The sequence below is a fragment of the Giraffa tippelskirchi genome, chromosome 3, assembly GCF_054371585.1.
Source record: "Giraffa tippelskirchi isolate mGirTip1 chromosome 3, T2T-mGirTip1v1.2.pri, whole genome shotgun sequence".
NCBI lineage: Eukaryota > Metazoa > Chordata > Mammalia > Artiodactyla > Giraffidae > Giraffa > Giraffa tippelskirchi.
The window spans coordinates 41126576-41151524 of NC_137277.1; the positions used below are offsets into that span (position 1 = coordinate 41126576).

The following is a 24949-nucleotide window of genomic DNA, read 5'->3' on the forward strand; positions in this document are numbered from 1 at the left end:
GAGTTGTGAGGACTGAGGCTCAGGGAGGTGAAATTCTTGCTGGAGGTCATGGAAGCTCAGCTGGTGAGTGGCAGGTCTCCTCCAAAGACCCTGGGGCTACCACCACTGAAGGGTGGCTGGTTCTCTGGATTCGGGGGAGGGGGGGAAAGAGCTGGGTCAGGCCCCCAGGGCAGGTAGGTGGGGGCCCAGAATCAGCCCCTTGGCATCTAGAATACACCCACTGAATCTCAACCAGCACGCAGGTCTTGGTTAACATCAGAGCCTGTGGTGCTTTTGGAAAAAGCAGGGGCTTCATCGCAGAGATAACCAAGACCTGGTCATGACAAGGTGACTCTTCACTGAGTTTACTAGGTGACAGGTACCACACTAACCCTCCACGTGCTCTTCACACACTAACCCTTCACAGCTCCCCTGACCTTAGGAAGTATGTCCTGACACCTTCATTTTCCATTTGAGGAAACTAAGGGTACAGAGAAGCTAAGCCACTTGCCCAGAACAGGCTGGGCCATGATCAGAGGTCTGGCTAGGCCCTCACCATCAGGATGATGTTCCAGCGTGCTGGGGTCTGGCCCTGCACTGCCTTGTGCCCTGGTGGTGGAGGCAGGGTCCTGGGACTCTGCTGGGCTCTGGTGGTCCCTGAAGGGTGGCTGGATCAGCCACCAGGGCTCCACTATTCATACCCACTTCTGCACAGCACAGACAGGGCTAAGCTGCCAAGGCTGCACAGACCCTCTTCCCCTACTTGAGCCCAAGTTGCTCGAGCCGGTGTAGCTCAGTGGGGCCACAGTTTTCCCAGTAACCTCTGAGGGGGAGGGGAAGAGGCCCACTGAGGCAGGGATGTGCCTATGTCCCCTGGGGCTTGACCTACTCTTGACCTGCTCCCCCAGGGAACCTGGGTGCTACCTCAAAAGAGTCTTCCTCCAGCCCCATGAGGGGCCAGCAGCTTCTCCCCATCCCCCACCAGCTGCACTCATTCCTGGGGTCTTCACCTCTCCATCCCAGTCATTTCATTCAAGAGGCACTGACTTAGAGCCTGGCTATGTGCCTGACTCTGAAAATCACAAAGATGAACCAAAAGCCTGTGCTTGGGACCTCCCTGGCAATGCAAGGTACTTGGGTTCAATCTCTGGTCCGGGAAGATCCCACGTGCTGCAACTTCTGAAGCCTGAGCGCCTAGAGCCCATGCTCTACAACAAGAGGATCCAACTTTGAGAAGACTGGTCACTGCAACAAAGAGTAGCCCCTGATTGCCACAACTAGAGAATGCCCAACTGCAGCAACATAGACCCAGCCCAGCCAAAAAAAAAGCCTGTGCTTGATAAAGCTGACAGCCCAAGAAAGGAGAGGAGATGAAGGCTTAAACACCTCCTAATAGAAGACAGAGAGGTATTCATGCATTTAGCATTTATCAGCTGTGCACCTACCACGTGTCATACCCAGATGGACAAAGCACTGTCTTTCTGCCCTCAAGAAACCCTGTCTTGGGCCACAAGGAAAGCACAGATCAAGTGCCATGGAAGTTGAGAGAAAGGAGAGAAAAATTCTAGCCAAAGGGCATCGGGAAGGCTTCCTGGAGGAGGAGGGGTTGGCATGGGCCAGAAGAGAAAAAGGTCACCCTCTCTGGCTTTGCTCCGCACCCCTCAGCTGGTTGTGTAACTGGCTGGTAAGGTGCCATTATAATTGCTGACCACGCTCACCTGCTGCAGACACGTGGTCCGTGCTGGGCACTGCCAGCTATTAACTTCAGAACTGGCCCCTCGCTGGCTTTCTAAGGTTCTCTGCCCTCTATCTGGGTCACATGCCACAGGGTGCGGCTAGGGGCATGCTGTGCAAGGTGCGTCCCCCAGCAGGTGTGTGGGAGAAGGGGGACCGTGCAGATCCTGTCCCCAAAGCCTTATACTTGTCTGTCTTAGGAACCCCAGGCTCAACACTTGTCTGGGTAAAGCGAGCTCTGATTGGATGAAAGATGGCCAACTGGTCTCCATGGTGACATAAGCACCTTAGCAGATGGGTAGCTGTTAGGACGCTCTTCCCTTGAGATGCTCATCTTTCCTTCCTCCCCGTGGGCTGGGGGTTCTCCTCCAGGGACAGTACAGATTCACTTTCTATTCCCCAAGCTTGACTCACTCCTTCCTGGAAGCAATGGTCGAGGAGCAGGCGGTGGGGTAGGGGTGGGGGGGCTGTGCAAGACAACTGTTCCTGAGAAGTTCCTCAAAAGCGGTCGTCTGAGTTCTGGTCCTTCCAGTCCATCACAGACCCTTCCTCAGCTTCGCTGGGTGGGCTGGGCTCAGGGTGTCCCGGCCACCCAGGAAGTGACGGCACCCCCCACACACTGTCCATCCCGCCACACCTGGCAGAACTGGCCTCTGAGGACAAGCAAGGGCCCCCTGTCTGGATAAACAGAGCCTGGGTGGGAAGGCCCACACGAACAGATGTCGCTGCCTTTGGAATTAAAAACATTCCTAGTAGACCGTCCCATCCTCCCTCACCCCCCTCCCCAGGCTCTCCGCCGGAGGAATGAGAGGGGCTGTCTCCAGGGAGGTGCAGGCAGGACCCCGGGTTACCCCGAGGGAGGGGGAGACACCTGGGGTGGCTGGGACAGGCCACCCAGCACAGTGGTGACCGAGGCAAAAATCAGGCTGAAGTGATCAGCAGAGGCATCGCTTAAGAAAAAAAGGTCAACAGCGAATAGCAGCAGCCTGAGCTGTGTGGGCAGGCGAGGCAGAGACTGCCACCAGTGCTGCCTTGGTGACAGCCGGGGGTGGGGACGGCTCCAGGCACATCCTCCAGCCTGTGAACACGAGGAGGAAGGTTCTTTCTCAGAACCTTGCGGAGCTGCTGAGGCTTCTCCGGGGTGACCTTCTTTTCCCCACTGGAATGGTTTTCATCTTCGCCTTGGTGCAGGCTGGAACTCTGATTCTCCGTCCCTGTCCTCCAGCCGAATGACTCAAGGGCAGGAAAGGGGGTTCCTGAGCAGCCAGCTAGACCAAGTCCACAGGCACCCCAGCGAGGACAGCCTGGGAGTGGGGGCAGGGGAGAGCCCCCAGGAGCCACCTGGAGAGGCCAGGTGCTGGCGCTGGAGCCCAAGAGGAGCCCGGGATGGTGCTGAGGTTGGGGACCGGGAGGGAAGTCCAGCCCAAGAGAGAACCAGCAGGCCAGGCATCACCCAGGAGCCCATGCAGAGGGCGTGTGAGTTGGCAGGGAGGGTGGCACACCACAGGAGAACTAGGAGAAAGGGAGGCAGAGAGTCCCCTTAAGATGAATGGCTCGGGGGTCCCTGCATTCCTCATGTGTGTTCTCACCCTGTTCTGTACCCATCCTGACCCAAACTGTGGACGGGAAGGGCAGAGATCACCAGAGAAGGAGAAAGTGAGACGCGTTTACATTTTTCCATCCTTTCCGAGCATCTGCTATGTTCCAGGCCCGCGTTAGGACTGGAGATGGGAACACTTTGCTCAAAGTCTCCAAGTAGCCAGTGGCAGAGCTGAGCCTAGAAGCTGCATTTTCACTCATTTACCCAGTCACTCATCTCTGAATAGACACCCACCACATGCCAGGTGGGGAGGACCCAGGACACAGCTCACTTGGAGCTGTGACACTCCAAACCAAGCCCTGGCTGCCCCACCACTGACCTGTCCTCCGAGGAGATAAGTGTCAGCAACCGAGGACTCTCCCAGGCATCCAGGCCAGGACTTCTGAGCCTGAGGCCTGCCTGCTAACAGCGTGCACGGGGTTGCAGGTCTCTGAGCTCTGGTGCCTCAACTCTGTAGATAACTGGCTACTGGTGACTTTAGATGGCCAGGGCAGGGGTGGGGAGCGGCTTCTGGGCCCGAGGTGTAAGGTGTTGGGACAGGAGGCCACCAGGATTCAAAGGCAATTGCTCCACAGCCTAACCTCAACGTGTATTTCCTGTCTCCCAAGGCCCAGTTGAGTCACAAGACAGTGCAAATCACGTGCAGTTCCCCATGCACTCTGCTCAGCCGCCCCAGGCTGGTGTGTCTCTGGGGTGTCTGGGGGCTCCAGGAGAGGATGAGAGAGCCACAGAGTTTGTCCACTGCCAGACTGTCCTGCTGGTGCATCCCTGGCAACCCCTAGTGATTCTCACGGCACATTTGGTCACGGAAAAGGATGGAAAATCCACTTGAGCCTTTGGGAACATCCTGCTTACCTCAAACAAAACCCACCCAGGACAGAGTGGGCAGAGCACACCCACCACATGTCCAATCCATTCCTTACCACACAAGTCATGATGCAACTCATGGCCAGACTGACACCCAGACCCCCTTGGCCACCTGCCGCCTCCTGCTCCCAGGAAGGAAGCGCCTGACCAGGGGGCTCCCACACAGCAGGGGCTGGGCAGAGCACTCCATGGGGCCTCCCCGGCCATACACTGAAAACATAACAGCCTCAGGCAGGAGGGTTTGAAAGGAGCTCAGGGTCCCCTGAGGCTCCATGATTTTTTTCTCTTTCCCTAATATTAAGCAACTCTTTTTTCCCACCCAACTCCGAGCTCCAAACAAACAGAAGACAGTTTCTGGGAGCCAGGGAACCAGGGTATGAATCCTGCCTGGTCACTGTGGCAGCCACTCCCTCTCTCTGGACGTAGTTTTCACACCTGTCAAACAGGAGCCTGGACCGGACAAGTGGTCAGTGGTGAATTTTTTTTAAAGCAGAGGACACACCCTGCTTTCTTTCCAAATGAAATCTTGTGCCAGTCTCCCTGCCCCCATCAATTAAGGGCAGAAGCAGGGAGCCCCTGGTGGAAGTGGGAATACAGGACTTGCCACTCACACCGCCTTTGTCCACCACTCCCTGCCTTGGGGGCACTTCAGGTCACCCCAGTAGCCCCCAAGCCTGCAGACTTTGAAGCCTCTGGTCCTTCTTTAAGCGGATGGACCGTTCCCATGAGAACTGCTATTCCTCTACCACGGCCACTGCCCCTCGCTCCCCTCCAGGGTGGTTAGATCTGGAAGCCGGGAGATTAGGGGCTTTTTAAGGAAACTTCTGGGTCAGAGTGCTGGATCTGAAACTCATGTCTTAGCTCTACTTTTCTCTCTGCTTGGAGAAAGCTCTGGGTCTCTGCTTTGCTAGTGTGGGTTCCCTTTGGTGGCCTTACAGTAGGGTTAACACTTACCTCATGGAGTCAGTCTAGCTGGTGTTTTCTGGGTCACCTCCGCCCAGAAGCCAGCGCAGCTCAGCTCTTGCCTCCAAGGGTGTGAGAGGCTATGCCCAGCTTCCCCTGTGTCAGCCCACATGGAATGGGCTGTGCCTGGGGGTCAGACCCTCACAGAGAGCTACCACTGCCCACACAGCTCCTGTCACGGCCCGGCTAGGCTGAGTGAAGGGTGGAGGTGGGCTCTGCAGCACATGCAGTGAGGGAGGCTGGAAGAGACCACCTAAGGCGCCCCCAATCCGCATTCATGTCCAGCCTCAGCCCTCATTCGGGGAGTCCTTGGCAATTCCCCCTCTAAATCCTTTTCTCAAAGGTTTGAATCAAATCAAAAGCGGGACCATGCTAGGAGGATGGAGTCGCAGCTTCCGCCTGCAGGGAGGTTAGCGGTTACTGGGAGCATGCAGTAAGCCAGGCGCTGTCACCGCCAAGGACTCACCTAGGCCTCACACGGGTCCAAGAGGAAGCACTCGGAGAGGTCACTTTGCTATTAGGTGGTGGAGGGGGATAAACTCCGAGACTTTCACCTCTGAGTCTAGGGGACAACAACCTCTTTTGCTTTGTTTCGAGGCGGGATTGTTTGTTCTCAGGGCCTGCCAGAATCAGTTCCCAAGTCCTCTCTGGATCAGTTTCTCTGCTGCCTCTCATCCCTGCCAGGCGGGCAGGGGAGTGGGCACCACGTCCGCCTGTCAAGGGGACATTCCCACGCAGGGCAGGAGGGAGAGAGGAGATCCGAGCCTCCACTTGCTTCCTGCCCAATGCTTCCTGTCTCCAGAACCCACTTGGCAGAGCCCAGGCTCCCCAGATCAGGAATACCCAGGAGACAAAGGCGGCTGAGCAGGGGCTGGAAGAGAGGTCGTCTACAAGTTTGGGAAGGCCTGTGGACAGCAGGGCGGGCCCTCTCGTGGGACCCCGTCCCACTGCCCACTCCAAGCATAACCGAGCCGTCCAGACCTGCCGTGGAGATGGCAGGTGAGGCACTAAACAGAGAATGGGTCCGAAACAGCTCTAATCACCTGGGCCCTGGGAGGAGGAGGGGAGGCTGTTGGAAGCAGGGAGAGGAACAGTCCTGGTGCTCCCGTCCCTCCCCATGTGCCTCTGGGCTGGGACACGGTGATGATGGCAGCCAAGGGAGGGGCCCCCCGGGGACCTGCTGAGAGCAGCTGGCAGCAGGCATCTAAAACACGGACTCTAGATGCAGACGGTTCCCAGGACACGTACACTCAGCCCAGGCTGGGGGCAGGGAGGGGTCCATCTTCCAGTGGAGAGCCTGGAAAGCCACACCCAGCATGGCCACTGTGGTGTCCCAGGGCAGGGAACTGCCTAGGGCTGCGAGGTGCCAGGCTGGGCATTCAGGGCTGGGATGAAAGCTCTGACTGCCCCTCCAGGCAAGGTTTTCTCACAGCTGCCCCCCATCCTAGTCAAGGCCAGCCACTCTCACGCGACAGGGCCCAACTGTGGTTGGTGTGGCCTGAAGGATGCCTGGGAGAAGGTGTCAAGGACCCATAGTAACGCCCCTCTGGTCATTCCACCCAGGGAGGGACCCAGGCATCTCATGGTACCAGCTCTGAGGAATCAGAGCAGAAGGGGCTCCAGGTCAACCCAGCTAGCACCCCAGAGCCCAGCTCCCCAGGCAATAGAGCTGGCACGCTAGATCCTCGGGCAGAGTCAAATGGGGACAACAGACCCCTGGGGGACCAGAGGGAGGGAACCGGGCTGGAGCAGCCCTGGACTGCTGCCCCAGCAGGCTCCTGACCCATGTTCACTCCCAATTCCTGCATGCCCTGCAGAGTAATTGAAACCAGAAGCAGCTCCCTCCAACAATGACCCCTTATTCCCAGCTCATCACCCACTCTGGGCCTGACCACGCCAAGCTCACCGAGGTGAGCACAGCTCCAAGGTGACAAGTCTAGAACTAATTAACCTGGGGTGGGGGCACAGGAGGGAAACTTCAGGCTGGCAGGCGGTGAGGACCCCTACATTGACCTCCCGTCCCCTCGGAGGTTGGTTCATCAAAGCCCGTCTGGATCCACCAGCCTAAGAAAACAGATGTGGCCTTGGCCAGCCTAAGGCCCAAACACAGGGGCCACTTGCAGGTGACAGCCTTTGGAAGCAGGAATGCTTGACAAGCTACACACAGAATCCCCACAGGAAGGCGGAGGACAGTGGACCTGGTCCTGCTTGGCTCAGGCAAAAGGCTGACGTCGCTAGACAGATTCTGTGCCAGGCCTTGCACCAAGGGCCTCACATACTTTCCCATTCAGTTCTCTTGACAGCCCATTTTACAGGTGAGGAAACTGAGGCTCAACGAGGTCAAGTAACCTGTTCTCCCAACTAATGAATGGGAAGCTAGACAGAAGCCCAGATCCATCTGGCCTCAAAGCCCCTTCAACACTGACTGAATGATCCCAGTTCTCTTCTGCTCTCCTCACTACATGGGGAGGTCCTGTTCATTCTTTGCATCCATTGCACAGTGCCTGCCACTTAGAGGAAGCGCAACAAACAGAAATGCGGGGATAAACTAGCGAAAGTGTGGATGTGCACTGACCAGCTCTTTCAGGGATATTCCATCCTTTGAGCCTCATGTCAAGCCTGTGATAGAGGCAGAGTGGGGGTAATTGTCCCCATTTAGCAGATGAAGAAACAGCGGCCCCCAGAGGCCAAGGGACCTGGATGCTTTTTCTGACTCTCAGTCCAGGGTTCTTCCTACACTGTCAGGATAAACCACACTCCACACTCAATATTTCTAAACCACTGACCAAAGGGAGGGCAACCAAGTAACGAAAGGAGACCCGAGGAGACAGGGACGCCTAACCAGGGGGTGGGGGTGGGGGTGGGGTGGGGGGAGAGAAAGCCGGTGGGGCAGCTCTTTTCTTTAACTAGAACAGGCTAATGCTGAGCGATACAAGCTTTTATACATAAAATGGATAAACAACAAGGTCCTACTGTACAGCACAGAGAACTATGTTCAATATCCTATGATAAACTATCATGGAACTATGCCGTACAGCAGAAATTAACACAACATTGTAAATCAACTATACTTCAACTTAAAAAATGATTTTTTAAAAAAAGAAGTTAATGGGGACCTGTTGTGTCCTGGGGGTGTGGAGGCCTGCTCTCCTGTTACATATGGAGAGAGACGGCAACTATGGGTGAGGTAGGGACATGGTAACCCTGGGCCTGGAGGGAAGGAGCTGAGAAATCTCCATCCTCAGAAACTATGCTCTTTCCTTACTTAAATGTAAGCAAGTCAGGGACTTCCCTGGTGGTCTAGTGGTTAAGAATCTGCCCTGTAATACAGGGGATGCAGGTTTGATCCCTGGTTGGGGAACTAAGATCCCACATGCCACAGGGCTTGTGCCCTAACTATGGAGCCTGCGAGTTGCAATGCAAGAGCCCACATGACCCAGTGAAGACCTTACCTGCCACCACTAAGACCCGATGCAGCCAATTAATTAATATTTTAAAAAGTAAAGTCTAAGGTGGAAACAACCCAAATGTCCATTGATGGATGAACGGATAAGCAAAATACACTTTATGTGTATAATGTTATTCAGCCTTAAAAAGGATGGAAAGTCTGCTGTTCTATCAAACTACATAGACCAAACTTAAAGACACTGGGCTGCATGAAGTAAGCCAGTCACACAAGGATAAGCGCTGCAGGATTCCATTTACATGAGATACCTGGAATAGTCAAACTCATAGAAGACAGAACGCTGGTTGCCAGGGGCTGGGGGAGGAGGAATGGAAAGTTCCTGTGTAATGGGTATGGAGCTTCCGTTTGGGAAGACGAAAAAGTTCTAGAAATGGCTGGTGATGACGGCTGCACAACAATGTAAATGGACTTAACGTCTCTCAAGTGTACACCTAAAAATTATTAAAATGGAAAATTTCACAGTATATATATATTTTATCACTGTTGAACCAAAAAGTAAGTGGGTCTAGATATTGTCAGATGAGCCAATTTGGGCTCTGAGAATACTTAGTTCTGAAGGCAGGGGACTGGCTTTCATGACCTCCTCCCTGAGTGTCACTTTTAATAACTCTAACCCCTCACAAGCTTCCAAGTAGCCAGGTCAAGAATGTCAAAGAAATTACTCTCCTTTCCCGCTTCAGACACAGGCTTCAAGCTCCAGATGGGAGGAAGACAAGGCTCTCATCAGGCCTGAATGTTGCAACTGGGGGTGGGGGGAGTAGGGGGCAGTGAGGGGGATGCGGGGAGTTATCCCTCCAGGCATCAGGACAGCTGGGGCTTCCTTCTGGGCCTGGAGCCCTGCCCCTGGCTCACCCTGGGGTCTTGAGTTCTCCTATGTGTGGGGAGGGCGGCCCCTAGCTGGCTCACAGGAGTGTAGGTGCCTCCCACCAGGGAGAGCAGAACTGAAGGTTGGGGGCCCGTCCCCAGGCTTCTGGCTGAACTGGGAATGGGGGAGCAGAGCCATGAAGGGGATCCTCGGTCTCGGACCCCTCTCTGGTCTGAAGTCAGTGGCAGGAACTGAGCTGTGAGATCCTTCGGGACAACTCTACCCTCTGGCCTGGCCGGTCAACAAGGGCTGGATCCTGGGAATAAGCTCACGGGCCAGCGAGCAGGTCCCAGTTGAGACAGCTCATCTGGAGCCTGGAGTGGCAGGGCTGGAAATAGATGGGGATAAACACACAGGGGTCTCCTGGGGACGGGGAGCCAAGGCGGAGGAAGGGGGGCCTCCTGGCTGAGGGGCTCCTGAGCTGGGTGGGGGCGGGGCAGCAAGGAGGAGGTCTGGGGAAGGAAGGGAGGGCTCAGAAACGCTCCAGGCTGGTGGGAGCTTCTACCAAAGTTGCAGCAACAAAGGGCAGACCCCTGAGAGTCATGGGCTGACATCCCAGTCTGCCGCTGCCCCATCCAGGAGCATTTTCCTTTCCCTCGTTTGGCCAGCAGCTGACCAAGCAAGACCAAACTGGGACCAGGATCCCAAATCTGGGGCCCCTGATCAACCACTAATGAGCTGTGTGACTGTGGCTATGTCACTCACCCTCTCTGGTCTCAGTTTTCTGCTCCCCACAAAACAGGATTGAAAAAACACCCTCCAGAATTCCTTCTGACATAAATGCTACGAATCCCTCCTCTTTCATTCATTCCTTCAACCTCCCTCTTACTGGCACTGCTCACCATAACTTTAGCACAAGGCAGGCGGGCTCCTTAATTTCATGGGACACTCCCTGTGCATTCCTGCCTCCCTGCTCTGGGCCACGTGGGCCCTTCCCCCAGAATCCCCACTCCTTTCTGCTGATCCAGAGCCTGCCCACCTTGCTAGAATAACAGAGCCTTAAAACGCCAATTAATGGGCTGGCCATTATGTAAAATCATTTTTACAAAGTACTTTTGACAATGTAACCCAAAAACAAGGCAATTATAAAGACTACCTTCAGCCTAGAAAAAACGAGGTTTATGATAATGTTATGTGAAAATAGAAAAAACAAGACAAAATATGTACCTATCATTAAAACCATATAAAAATCTGTATCCCAAGGAAGGGAAAAGGCACAAAATAAAATGGCTGTTTCAGAGGAGTGGGAGTTAGGATGGTTTGTGATTGTGCTTCAAGGCTCATTATTATTATTGCAATTTTCTTTTTAATATAAACACTGCTTTGGGAATTAAAAAAACCCAGCTCTCAAACCTCTCTTACTCCATCTCCTCCTGGAAGCCTCCCTAACTCCTGCCCACCAGGATCTCTCCTTGTTTGAATTCCTGGGGCATAAGTTTGTGTCTTATTAAGCAGGGAACAGTGGTGGAATGGAGAGCCCTGGAGAGGGCCAGGCAGGGGCCCTGGAGAGTTCCGACTCTCCTACTTAGCTGCCTGGCCTTCGGCAGGTTCCTTAACCCTCTTGGGCCTCAGCTTTCTCAACTTTAAAATTGTGAAGAAGACTCTGAGCTCCCAATGCAGAGGACACAGGTTCAACCCCTGGTTGGGGAACTTAGATCCCATAGGCTGCAAATAGACAAGCCTCATACTGCAACAAAGACCGGGTGCAGCCAAAAATGAAAACAAAGAAAATTAAACTGTGATAACTTTCCTACCCCGTAGGATACTATGAAGGTCCCCTGGGGGAACTGCTGTATTAGCCCAGTGTGGAGGTCAGAGAAAGCTCTCTGATGGGGAGAGCTCCCTGATGGGAGGGCTCTTATTCCCAAGCCCCCCCCATCATCAACATCATCACCCTCCCCATCATCGTCACTGGTGTCTTGCTTTGCGGCCGAGCGGCCTGGCATACAGTGATACGCTTGTTTCTCCAATCTGGCAGTAGATTCCTTGAGGCTGGGCCCCTACACCTCAGAGCAGCCAGCCCATACCAGGCACATGGCAGAAGCAGAGGAAGTCCCCCTCCCCGGGCTCTCTTCCATGAACACTCATTCTGCTCCCTTCCAGGCACACCAGGCAGAAAGGTCCCTTGCTGGGAGGTAAGAGGACTCCAGACAAAGGAAGCCCTTTGTTCACCGTATGCCATAGAGCCGGCTTCCCAGGTGGCGCAGTGGTAAAGAACCCACCTGCCAATGCAGGAGACACAAGAGACATGAGTTCGATCCTTGGGTCGGGATGATCCCCTGGAGAAGGAAATGGCAACCCACCCCAGTATTCTTGCCTGGAAAATCCCATGGACAGAGGAGCCTGGCAGGCTGTAGTCCATGGGGGTGGCAAAGAGTCGGACACGACTGAATGACTGAGCACACACACTGGCCACAGGATGTGGGGAGGGGAAGTCACCCTGGCTCCTTCTCCAGGCCACGAGCCACATGCCCTTCACCCAGGCTGGGGGACTCCCTGATGAAGGCCTGGCCCACGGGGACACAGCGTAGAGGAGAGAGCAGGGCCCTTTCTGCAGTCAGCGGAGACGCCAGGGCCTCAATGTCCTCGTCTATAAATGGGGTGGATGCGACTGTCCTTTTCCAGGAAGAGCTGTTGCAAGGACCACATGAGAACATTTGGGGACAAGCCTCCAAGAGTGCAAATGCTGGACACACACGCTGGTGATTAGCGCTGCCGTTTGTCCGTCACTACATGCAGCCCCTTCCTCACCCCCAGCCTGCCGCTCTGGAGTCCCTGTCCCCGCCGCCAACCAGAGAGGGAGGCTCATTTGGGAGGAAATGCCTGGGGTCTCCGGCTGTTCCCTGGATGGGCTGAGCAAGGAGGGCCTTAGAAAGAAGTGGGGGCCACAGGGGGCGGGCCTTCTCCCCCTGCCCTTCCTTCAGGCCACCTGAGTGTCCCCGAGGCCTCGGCCCCTACTGTGAGGCCACCTTTAGTGCCATTCTCAGTGCCTGCTGAAGGGGCACGCAACCAAGTGCCAGAGGCTGGTGCCAACTCCCTTCGTTGGACACCAGGGGGGAAGGGAGGTGGAGCGAGCTGTGGGAACAGACCATTCCGTGGCTCCGTGGGGCCTGGCCACGTGGCAATGGCTCAGTGTAGCCTCTCCAACCCGGCCCGGGCATCCTCAGAAGGGCCGAAGGCAGCCCCGGGGTGAGTGGACTTCACACGCCATGGCACACCCCCGGCGGGGACAGACCACCCCCGCCCCCCGCACCCCATCCATAGGAAGAAGGCAGGCAAGACGGCTCCATGGCTGCAGACCAAGGGCTGGGCCCCAGGGGGCTGAGGGCTGGGCGACTTCAAAGCCCTCCAGAGGACACTGGCTCTGAACTGGCCGCTCACAGGCCCAGGTCAGCTGGCAACAGGAAGGTTTGTGTTTCTTTTAATATCAACTCCCAGGAGTTTAACATTCCTCGAAGCTTAAACACAGAAACATTTTCCTTACCAGACTGCGCTCTCGGCTTTGCCAAACATAACCCGGCTTCTTCCCCTTCCCCCACAACCTCCATCTGCTCCTGTCTCCAAGATGTAATGATTTATGGTGTGTTTCCCCTGGGGCCCATGCAGCTGACAGCAGTGAGAGGGAGGGAAGCAACAGGACTGCGAGTCCAGGTGAGGACGATGCCATTGAGCCCTGGAATCCGGGTTTGCGGAGCCCCGGAGGTCGGCGTCCATGGGGCTCCCTGAGCTGGCTGCTCAGAACACCGTTTTAACCCTTCCATTCCATAGCCACTAATGGCCCAGAGGGCGTGGGCATCCATCATGCTTTTTGGCTGGGCATCTCCTGGGGCCAGAGGGGCAGCCCAGGGACGTGGACATGGGGCTCTTAGTCCTTATTCTGCAGGAAGTCGCTTCCTGGGACTAAATCTAGAGCTCACTCCCATCAGCTCCTGTTCCCTAAATAATGAAGGACCAGCTCCTGGTTGCCTGGCAGCACCATCTCCCTGGCGACGGTGCTCAAGAGTGAGGTGCAGGTCCCTAGCATTAAGAAGGGATATGCTCAGGAACATGGGGCGTCATGAGGCGGATGGCCAGGCCCCCCATTGAATAGTGCCATCTTCCTCGTTCAACCACAGGCGCCTGAGACAGGGTAGGGGGAGCACACGAGTCCCCAAGGGGACGCTGCCACGGAGGACACCCAGACAAGAGTCAGATACCAAACTCTGCGGCCTCAACAGTGCATCAGAGAACAAATGCTTCCTGGGAAAAGCGTCATTCAGCTTCAGCTCCCTGCACCCAGATGACACTTAGCACAGCTGCTAAGAAGCCCAGAGCACCCAATGCCCACAGCTCAGTCCCAGGGTGTGTCAGTTACTGATTCCCTTGATTGGGCGGTCAAAGAATTCACACCCAAACCAGGCCACTTGTGTGACAAGCACAAGGCCACACAAGGTGCCAGATGGAATGTGGATGGCTCCACACCAAATGTCACGCCTCCAAGCCTACATCCCCTTGACAGGTTAAGTGGACAGCAACCATCTTTAACACTGGCAGAATTTCCAAAAATATAGGCTGCAAACAAAGCCCTTTTCCCTATGTACATTTATAAGGCAAAGAAACACAGCTGGGGTGGCGCATATATACCTTATCTGGACCCAGGACCTGCCCCTGCTTGGACCGCAAGACCCACCCTAAGCCAACAAACTCCTGGCACAGGCGAGTCAAGCCCAGCAAACCTAGCAGTGGGGTCAAAGGCCAGCCCCTAGCAGCCCAGCTACATCCTCAGCCCTTCCGGTAAAGCGGCACATGCTTGGGGTCTCATTCTTTCCATGGCAGACAGTGCTAATCCAATGCAGCATTCATGATACAACCTCAGAATCCTTCTTAACACGATATTTCTGGAAAAAAGCCATCAGAAAGCTACAGATGGGATGTGTAAACAAAGACACTATCATTCTTCCAGGCTACCCTGCAGGAGTGTGGATGACCTAAGTGCACCAGATGTGGAAGCCCAAGGAACCAGGCACACATGGGCTTCTGGGGCTAGAATACAACACCATCTCCAGCAGGGGGAGAATAACGACCTTGGGGAACTTTGCTCAAGATAGCTGTGAACCCAAGTCACAAAGGCCAATCACCTTGACCGAGAAAGTAGAAAAGAAGAACACCTTCCCAATGGCACTGCCTCCCAGGCACCCTTGCCTTGGTCCCCTGGCTGCGCCTGCCTCTCACCTGGATCTGCCCTTTGCCCATGATCTTGTCCACAATCTCATTATTGTCCTTGTTGACCTTGGTCTTGTCATAGCACTTCTCGTAGCACAGGATCCTTAGGGACTGAGAGCCCTCCAGCTCAATCTCGAACTCCTGGGGAAAGACGAGACAGGATGCTGAATGCCTGCAGCTGACCTGGGTTCCCAGCAGGAGTGGGCCCCACCTTTGCAAGGGTGAGAAGGGGGTGAGGCGGGCCCGTGAGGACCTCATCATGAGGTCTGAAGCAGCTTCCTCATTCTCTGGAGCTCCGGAGGCCTGGGAATCATTGAGGAAGGGGAGTATAGAACCTGAACTGTACACATCTTATCTTGTCTGATCTCGGAAGCTAAGCAGGGTCGGGCCTCATTAGTACTTGGATGGGAGACCCCAAACTGTAACTCTGTGTCTAGACACAAACCCACGATCAGAAGCCAGATGAGCAGGGAGGGGAGGGCAGAGGGGTCAGAGGGACAGCGCTGCCCAGCAGCAGGCTTGGCCATCCCCAGACAATAGGACAAGAGCGCTGGGAGCAGGGTGGGCATGGTGGGGGATGAGCCCGGGGTCCCTGCGGGGACCACTCACCTCGTCCCACTTGGGCTCCGTTGTGTCCCGAAACACCCTGGTTTTGGCTTTGCTGACAAAGTAGCCAAAGGAATCCACCTCTAGGGTACAGTACAGGTCTGTGGGAAAAGGCAGAGACTGAATGAGGCCTGGGGCTCAGGAACCCAGGAGGGAAGGGGGATCACGCATCAGTCTTCCCAGGGTCCCCAAGGGCGTTCTGCAAATCTACACACGCCCGCCCAGCCTCAGGCCCCGCAGCCTGCCTCTCCATGGGCGCTGCCTAGGTTGTTTCCCAGGGTAATGGTGTGTGCTGCGGGGTGACTTTGGGGAACCACAGCCAATCCTCTACAGTGTGAATCAGGGACAGCAGGCGGAGGTCAGAGGGTGGATGTACATGCCTCTCCCAGGCCCCAGGAGCTACCCAGCTGGGCTGTTCTCCATCAGGACTCTCCTGCAGAGCTAAGACTGGGGAGAGCTGTCCCTCACTGTGTGTGATGGAGACTGGATGTAACCAGGTATCTGAGCAGGGCGCAGGTGAACAGGCCAATGAAGCAGAAGGCCTAACAGGCCCCCATCAGAACAGAGAGTGCTTCTGGGCAGCTGAGAGATGGATGGGCGTGTAGTGTCCCTTCACTGGTTCCCCTGTGAGGGAATTCTCCATCAGGGACTGGTTCTGGGATAAAAGAGAGGGCTTTGGAGTTGGCCTGTCTGGGTCAAATCCTAGCTCTGCACAGACCACCCCCTCTCCGTGCCTGACTGCTCTCCTCTGGAGATCGGGCAAGATGATGGTGCCTGCAGGCCAGGCCAGACTGTGCGGACATGATGAATTTGCTAGGACAAGCAGCCATGACTGAAGATTCACAAGGCCTGAGTCAGAATGAACATCTGAGTGGGTCAGAGGGCTGGTGGAGGGAGAAGGTGAGGACTGGCTGGAGGCAAGGGGAGACTCTGGAGCCGTAACTCACCCCATGTCTGAGAGCCCCAACCCAGTCTGAGAGGTCAGACCCCTGCTCTGGGGGAGTGGGATGCCTCACCCTAATGGGCCTGCTCCTGAGGCCCATCCTAGCCGAAAGGAGGCAGAGAGACAGAAAGGGGGAGACATCTGGTCATCATGGAGACATGAGGACCCCCCATCCAGCTCAGTGGGCTGCAGACTTGGTGTGTGGACCAGCCCCACGGAGCTGACTGACCAGAAATACTCCCAGGCAATGCCCCCATCAGCAGATTCTGTGGGTCTGGGGGCATCCAGGAAGCTGGTGCTGTTCCACCAGCACAGCCCGAGTGATGCGTGAGGGGTCCTGGCCACACTGAGAGAAATGCTGCTCTAGAGGGTAAAGTGTGGGCCTTGGTATCAGAAGACATGGATTCAACTCCATCACCTGTGTGCCCTGCTGGGCCACCCTGGGAAAGTCCCTGGAGCTTTCTGTTCTCAGCTTCCTTGTGTGCCAAGTGGGAATGGCATCAGCGACCTAGAAAGGGTGCCAGGAGGCTCAGAGCAGATAATGCACCCGAAAAGGCTCTGAATGTGTCAAACACTGTCAGCTCACTGGCCACGTTTGCATTTTCTCTAGCACCTAGTAAGGGACCCGGGCACACAATAGGCGTCTGGAAATAAACTACTTCGTTCAGCATTTTGAACTCCTGTTCATTCAGCAATGAAGGAGACGTGGCTCCTGTCCTCTAAGAACTCACAGTGGATGAAGCACATTTTAAGTGACAAAAAAGTATGACAGGTGCTGCCCCAGGGTGATGGGAACACAGAGAAGGGAGGCAGATTTGCTGCAGGAATCCAGGTGTCAGAGAGAATGTTAATTGAATGACTGTTTGCGAGTCAATGGCATACCCTCTGCATGGTGCGCTGCAGGAAGAGAGGCAGAGGGCAGATATTACCAGTCAGAGGGGAAGAGAAAGGAGTGAGAGGAGTCAGGTTTCTGATCCTATATAATATTAAGTCCTTTTCTTTCTCTTTGACTCAGTTTTCTCATCTGGCAAATGGGAAGAAACTATTAGCTGTCTAACTCACAAATTCCTACAGGGAGAAACGTTGGATAAAAATATAACTGTATCTTGTAAAATACTAAGAACTGCATGGACGCAGCAGATGGTGATAAAGAAGGAAAAAGAATGTGTGGTAGCAGTGCGCTGGCCCTACACATAAAGGTCATATTTAAGCCGGCTCTTAGGTAAGTATTAACAAGCATGATTGCCTTTTATAGAGAAAAAAGAGGAAGCTCGGAGAAGTTAAGAGATTTGCCCAAGGTCACACAGCTTGTAATCTGCAGATGTGAGACTGGAGCCCCATATTTCTGATACCTGCGGGTAAGGAAGGGCTTAGGGCAGAGCAGACCTTGGAGACAGCAGGGATGAACCCCTGCCAAGAGGAGCTAGCTCCTGGCCTTTGGGGGAATGCCCCACACCTCAAAGCAGCTGGCAGGGCCGCAGCCTGGGCAGACCAAGGCAGAGCAGGTGGGAGGCCCCATGCAATGGGTCCACAGGGACTTTCTGTGAAAGGATGAACAATGAAGCCTCTTCCTGGGGCAGGCGGTCATGGGTACTTACTGGCTGACTGCTTAAACCCCTTGGCAGAATGGACGATGACATGGAGGAAGCCATAGAGTCCTGGAGACTCGTCGTCTGCAAGAGAGAAAAGCCCCCCAGGGAAGAGGGTGATGAGAGGCCTGCTTCCTCCCCAGCCTCACCCCTGGCTGGTTGGTTACACAAAGGGAGCCAGTCTGTGCCTTGGTCCGACAGCACCACCTGGTGGCCAGAGGAAGAGGCGCCCACAGTCCATTGCTGCCTGGAGTGCGAGCTGACGCACTCCCTCCACTCAGCCTGGGCGCCAGTCCATACCTTCCTCCTGGGCCAGGACTGAGTCCCGTTCCCTGGGGGCACTTTCCCTCCTCCTGTGAATCCTGCCTATCCCACTGCTGCCCTCCTCAGTCTAGCCTTCCAAAGTGGAAATTGCCCAACGTAAGTCACTCAGTGACAAAGAGCAGGTCCAGCTTTCACACACTACTCAATCCACCTAACCTTGCACTCCACCACCACCCTGCCCCAGGCTTAAGCCTTCTGCTTCCATGAACATATTAACATCACAGTCCCAGTGCACCAGGACACCAGATTCTTCTCTTCAGGCAGAGGTCGCCAGGGAGGAGCTGGGCGCCATCCAGGGACTCAGCAGAGAAAAACATCTGTTCAAACTCTGTATCTGGCAACTGAGTCTTCCTAGCCCAGCGGAGCAGAGGTCAGCCACTGGTAGCAAAGTGAGCGACTAGGTGTTTGTGGAAGGCCCCGCAACACCCCGGGGGCTTGGACCCGCTGATTGAGCAACCTTGGATTCCAGATCTTACCGTCTTTATTGCTGGTGACAGGAATGTTGTGTACAGTCCTAAGTTTGAAACAGGATCCTGTGAGCACCTGGAGTTCCACTGAGCTCAGGACAAAGGCCTGAAGATCTGTAGCAGAGACAAGAGAGAGCAGAATGTCGTCACAGGTCCACTAGGACCCATTGCTCTTCTTTGAGGGCTGCTGCAGGAAAAAAAAGCTTAGCTCTAAGGGCAGAGCTGGTCATTGGAAGGGGGAGTAGACACTCAGCTGGGGAGAGTCAGGGGTGATGCTGCAGGGATAAGAAGCGCAGGGTCTAATCGGAGAGGTTCATGAATTATGTACGCGACAGCAAGAGCGAGAGACAGAGAGACGGGCAACTCTGGGCTCTGGGTCCAGTCCTACTGACAATTCACCATAGATTCTTAAGTAAATCACCTAAATTCTTTGGGTCTCAATTGATCAGGAACATCCGTTAAGAACCATCTGCCCTGGCATTTTACAGAGTAACTGGGAGGGCTAAAGAGGAGCCAGTGGACATCAAAGGGCTTGGAAATGCAAAAGGCCCTCTCTTGCCATGGACACCAGCAGGGCAGCATAGAGTAGAGGTGGGGGACTACCTTTCTTCTGTAGTTTCTGAATTGCTTCTCTCCACTCTGACCTCTCATAGTCTGAGGAGAGCAGGAACAGGTAGCTCTGAAAAGAGGAGATGAGAATTCACTAGAGTGACCACAGTCAGGCCCAGGACATTTTTGGATTCTGGGGCCCCCAACCAAGCTCCTTTGTACCCAGGCATCCCTAGGCTTGGAGAAAAAGGCAGCTGGGAGGAAGGCCTTCCTCCTAGGAAGCCTGGTGATGGGAGTGGCAGTACCAGTGATGGCCAGCAGAGGGCACCGGCTCTACACGAGTTGGGAGAGGCAGTCCAGGGCAGGAGCCATGGCAGCCTTGTTGGGATTGGGGGGTGGGGGGGACCTGAAGCCCTGATTTCCACAGGTCTGGTTCAGGGTCAGGAGCCATAGAGAGTGGGCAGCCCTGGAGGAAGGGGGCTGTCTATTCTATCCCCATCCTTCCTGACCTTTCCATTCCGATTGTGGATCCGAAATGGGATTGAGGGGGAATTGAGCAGCAGCAAGAACTCATTCTCAAACATCTTCTTCTTCAGGCGTTCGATGGCCCGGCTCTGTCCTTTGTTCGCTTTCTGCAGGGGACAGAGGGCACAGGCGGTTCTCCTTGCACTCGGATTCCACTTGTCACCCTGTAGTTCTATACACAGCATTCCTCTGTATAGTCATCTGGTTTTTTTCCTTATATTTTATGACAATTTGATGTCTTGGGAGGGCCAGTCAGCCACAGAAAAAACTGCTCCTCGCAGGACATGCTAATTCCTAGGCTAGTAAATGACTTCCCTGTGAGTGCCTCTTTCATGTGCAAACCAGTCAGTCTGGAATCCACACCCCTTACCCTCTCCTTTAACTAACTTTCACACACAAGCCAGGATTTCTTCTGCCTTAAATAACCCAGGGCAACTAGATACCACCACTCTAGCCCAGAGCCTGCTGACTTACTCAAACTTGCCAGTCCTAAGCTGTTTCTTGTGGAAAACACAATCTAGGCTCTGGGCCATGCACTTGCCATGCTCCTCTGCCTTTTTTTTTTTTTTTGCCCATGCAGCATGGCAATGTAGGATCTTAGTTCCCAGACCAGGAATGGAACTTGGACCCCTGCATTGGAAGCATGGAGTTTTAACCACTGGATCCCCAGGGAAGTCCCTCCTTCTGTCTCTTGACCGAACCCTGTGCTTTCCCACATAGCCCTGCGTAGCGTGGCATGCCCCCTACTCCTGGAAACTATAAGTAATAAAATAAATCTAAGGGATAAAAATCTTCCAGTGGCATCAACATCTCTGGGCTATCACTCAGTCATCTCCATAAACTAAACTCAGGGTACCACCGAGACACCCTGCTTAAAAGCAGCAGACACCTTTCAGCATAAAGCCCCCACTACCTCTGGCCCCATGGGGCCTCCCCAGGGCTGGGTTCTAGCTTCCAGGCCCGCCACATGTCCCTGCATCTTCCACCCCAGGCTCACACTATTATTCCCTGTTCTCTAACAAGCTGCTCCTCGTCTCAGCTGTCTCCAGTTTTTCCAGTTTGTATCGTATAAAGGATCCCTTCCCTTTTATGAACCACTATTATGCTTCACATCTCGGTTCCAATGCCATCCTCAAGCTCTACAGCTAGAATTCATCTCTGCTTTTTTTTTTTAATCCACTACACTGGCAGAATTGTGACAATCGCTCACAGCCGCTGCTGTGACAGTGTGGGGGAACAGAGATGATGACACACTGCTGGAGGGAACATGACTGGATGCCAACTTTTCAGATGTAAACCTGGTGATGAAATGCACAAGCCCTCTGCCCCAGACATCCCACTTGTAGGGGATCCACCGGAAAGAAATAGAAGTGCAGAGGAAAGAATGAGAAACCATCTAAAGACTCAAATATGTTGTTGTGCCGTCAAGTGACAACAGGATGCAGTTATGAAAAAGGATCTGACAGATGAAACTGCAAAATGGCACATGTAGTCTAATCTCATTAAAAAATACATAGACACACGTGTAAACACAGGAGAGTCTAGAAGAATACACCTCAAACTGGTAATAATGGGGGGAAGGTAAGAAGGTCTATTCTACACACTTTGGTATTGTATTTCTTGTTATAATAAGTCAGTGTGACACTGGGGATTAGGAAAAAAATTATGCTTAAAAATATTATTAAAAGAATAAATTTCTGCTGCTTTTGTGACTCAGAGAACAACACCGTGCCTCTCCAGTGACTCTCATCACACTGTCACGTGTTGCGGTCACACAGAGGAACGTGTGCCTTCTCCACTGGATAAGGAGGTCTGTGAGCATCTAGCGCAGCCCTGCAGCCAGCAGAGGTCAGTAAGCATGGATTCAATGAAGCAGAAGGCCACATCTGCACACCTGGGGTAGGACGGAGGGCCCAGAGCCTGCAGCTCCCAGGATGGGTGAGGGACACGCATGCGGGATGCCCTTGATGTGCAGATGCTGGCAGACCCAAATGGGGAAACAGGCTCCCCCCTGAGGCAGGGTGGGCTGGCTGTTTAGGAGGAGGACACCTGTGCTGCTCAGGGGGCTCCTTTTGGGCAGGTGTACCCCAGTCCTAGGACACTGTGTGAAAGTGAAAGCTGCTTAGTCGTGTCCGACTCTTTGCGACCCCATGGACTGTATAGGAATTCTCCAGGCCAGGATACTGGAGCGGGTAGCCTTTCCCTTCTCCAGGGGATCTTCCCAACCCAGGTCCCCACATTGCAGACGGATTCTTTACCAGCTGAGCCACAAGGGTAGGACATTCCCATGACCCAAACATCCCTGGGTTATTACTGTGGTTTTCCTCTCCCCTGGTCAGAGAAAGATATCTGTGTTGAAAGAATCCTTAGAAGCCATCTGGTCATGTGTCTTTCAACAACTGTTCATAAAGCACCTATTTATTACATGTTAAGTAGTAGGACATAGGGGGCTTCCAGGTGGCACAGTGATAAAGCATGTGCCTGCTTTATCACCCAACAGTGGGGAGACAACAGGGAAGGCTCACCTGGGGAGGTGAGGCCTAACCCAAGCCTGGATGGGTGAAGAGGAGAGACCAGGCCAACTAACCAAGCCCCTCCATGCTCTTCTTTCCATTGCTGGGGAAAGCTTCTTCTGGGGTGTTTTCCTCTAGCCACTGTTTTCAAATATAACGAATTTAGGGCTATACATTTTCCTCTAAAGAGCGCTTTGGCTGTATCCCCTGGGTTTTAATATGGAGTGCTCTCGTTTTCATGCAGGTCTAAATAATTTGCAGTTTCCCTTTTGATTTCCTCTTTACCTGGAAAGTTTTAACTTCCCGGGTATATATTTAACTATATTCTAGTTGTTGATTTCTAATTTACTGCACTGTAGTTTGTGAACATGACCGGTACACTATCTTTTTTTTTTTTTAACTTGAGATTTCCTATTCCTATTCCACTGACATTTCTGAATTGTGGTGCCAGAGAAGACTCTTGAGAGTCCCTTGGACTGCAAGGAGACTAAACCAGTCAATTTGAAAGGAAATCAACCCTGAATATTCATTGGAAGGACTGATGCTGAAGCTCTAATACTTTGGCCATCTGATGAAGAGGCAACTCATTGGAAAAGACCCTGGTACTGAGAAAATTGAGGGCAGGAGAAGGGGGCAACAGAGGATGAGATGGTTGGATGGCACCACTGATTCAATGGACATGAATTTGAGCAAACTCAGGGAGACAGTAAAGGACAGGGAAGCCAGGTGTGCTGCAGTCCAGGGAATCACAAAGAATTGGACATGAACTTAGCAACTGAACAACAACAAAATGCAGCCTAATACATGATAAATTATCTGTAAATGTTCCATGTGTGTTTGACAGAGTCTCAGTTCTCTATCAGGATACAAGCTTCTGTGCATTTTTAGACCAAGTGATCTTCAAGGCCGCCTCTGTTTATTTACTTGCCTACTCGATCTGTCAATTTCTGAGGAGACTTCCAGGCCCTTCCTTTCTCATACACCCTGCTTTTCCTTAAGAAGGACTTTTCTTCCTCTTGCTTCTGCAATGGTTGGCATACACTGTTCCCCAGGAAACTTCCCATAATTAAGCCCACTAAATTCTGAGCACTGAATCCTTGGCCCGCCCTCTATCTGCTCAGTGCTCATCTGTTATGGTCAGACATGTTATCCTGAAGATTGTAAAGAAAGGCCTTCCTCTCTTACATCCTGCCTCCCTTGTCAGACTCCCAAATTTTATCACTTCTCCTTCCTCCATTTCCCTGGCACACCCAATTCAAAGGTCTGCAATGAAAACGGCCAACTTCTCAGCCCCAGCTGATGCCAGGCTCTGCTCACCTCCTTCTGGATTTCACTCTTAAGGGCAGAGATCTTCATTTTCATGTCCTCCAGCTCGTGGTCTGGGAAGGGGTGCACCTGGGGACTGGCTTCGGACTCCTCAGGGGATGGAAACACTAGGTCAGCCAGGGGGATGTACCATTTGCAGTCATATTGCTGGTGCTTCCTGCAAACAAGTCAGAGGGAGATGTGAGCCACAGAGGAACTGGATCTTCAGGCCTAAATTGCTGGAACCAAAAACCACCTGAGAGGGATTTACTGAGAACTCGTCACAGGCAAGAATGACCCCTGCCCTGAGGAGCCTGATCAGGAAACGTTCGTGGAATAACGACAGTCAGGCTCTGGGGTTAGGCAGCGGTAAGGGCTCTGGACCTCGAGTCTGCCGTTCTTCTGGCCCAGGATGACTGACATTCTTAAGCAGCCCAAACCTCTAGGATCTGAGCAAGAGTGGTCTCTTTCCTATTCCCCATCCAACTCTTCCTTCCCTTCCAGCCTGTCTATACATAACTTATATTCTTTATCTTCTTAGCTAGAGAAACAATACAGATGCAATTTTGAATGCCGCCTCTTATCAATAGAAGTCACATGGGGTAATGAGTTGAGGGATAATGAGTTGAGGATTATAAAGCCACATCTAAGTCCAACGAGAAATAGTGCTGTGGCCCACTAGCAATGTCTGCCGTGGGCAAAGGACTTAAGGCAGAGGTATGTATGCTTACGACTGTCACCTCTGCTTTAGAATCATCTCAAATGTCATCCCCTCTACTGAAACTCATAATAATAATCTCTCCTTCTCTCTTTCCCCAGGACTTCGTTTTGTACCTCCCTGCAACATTAAGCCTGTGGCTTGCTTCCCTCAGCACACCGTAGGTGGTAAGAAAATAAAGGTGGAAGACCATAGGAATACATATTGAAGAACTTTTCTGCTTGTGACAGAGACACTCTAGTCACTGGGTACAGAGATGATGCTCAAAAGAAGCTTTCAAGTCAGATTAAGGTTCAAATCCTGTCTCCTCTACTTTAGTTGTATGACCTTGGGCAACTTATTTCACTTTTCTCTCATCTGTGAGATGGGGATAATAATACCTACTTTGTGAAGTCACTGGGGAGATTAGAAATAATATATTCAAAGCATTTGTCATGGCACCTGGCATGGCATAAGCACTCAATAAATGGTAGCATCAGATTTAATGAATATTCACTGAATTGCAGTTAGCAAAAATTTAGAGATGTCTAATAAAAGGAGAATGCTTAAGTAAATTATGGCATATCCACTTGTAACATCACGCAGGAAAGTAAAATGATGATTATGAAGATTAGGCAGCAACAGGGAAAATGCTTATGACGTGAAATGGAAAAAGCAGAGCCCCAAATTGGGTATTCACTCTGATTACAAGTATATGAAAAAACATAAGAACATTTAAAAAAAAAACTGGAAGG

At 53.1% G+C, this 24949-nt stretch overlaps 1 protein-coding gene across 11 annotated transcripts in view; it reads right to left on the reverse strand.

The window, feature by feature from the left end:
- Nucleotides 1-24949, reverse strand: part of ABR (ABR activator of RhoGEF and GTPase) — a 191486-nt gene that overhangs the window by 24378 nt on the left and 142159 nt on the right. For all 11 annotated transcript variants that reach the window (XM_081580131.1, XM_081580138.1, XM_081580136.1 and 8 more), the window contains 7 exons: nt 23510-23675; nt 19664-19786; nt 19209-19284; nt 18615-18719; nt 17824-17898; nt 15286-15383; nt 14686-14817 (listed from right to left, as the gene is read on the reverse strand). In XM_081580131.1, coding sequence (XP_081436257.1) covers nt 14686-14817; nt 15286-15383; nt 17824-17898; nt 18615-18719; nt 19209-19284; nt 19664-19786; nt 23510-23675 — 775 coding nt within the window. The remainder of the gene's footprint in view (nt 1-14685; nt 14818-15285; nt 15384-17823; nt 17899-18614; nt 18720-19208; nt 19285-19663; nt 19787-23509; nt 23676-24949) is intronic.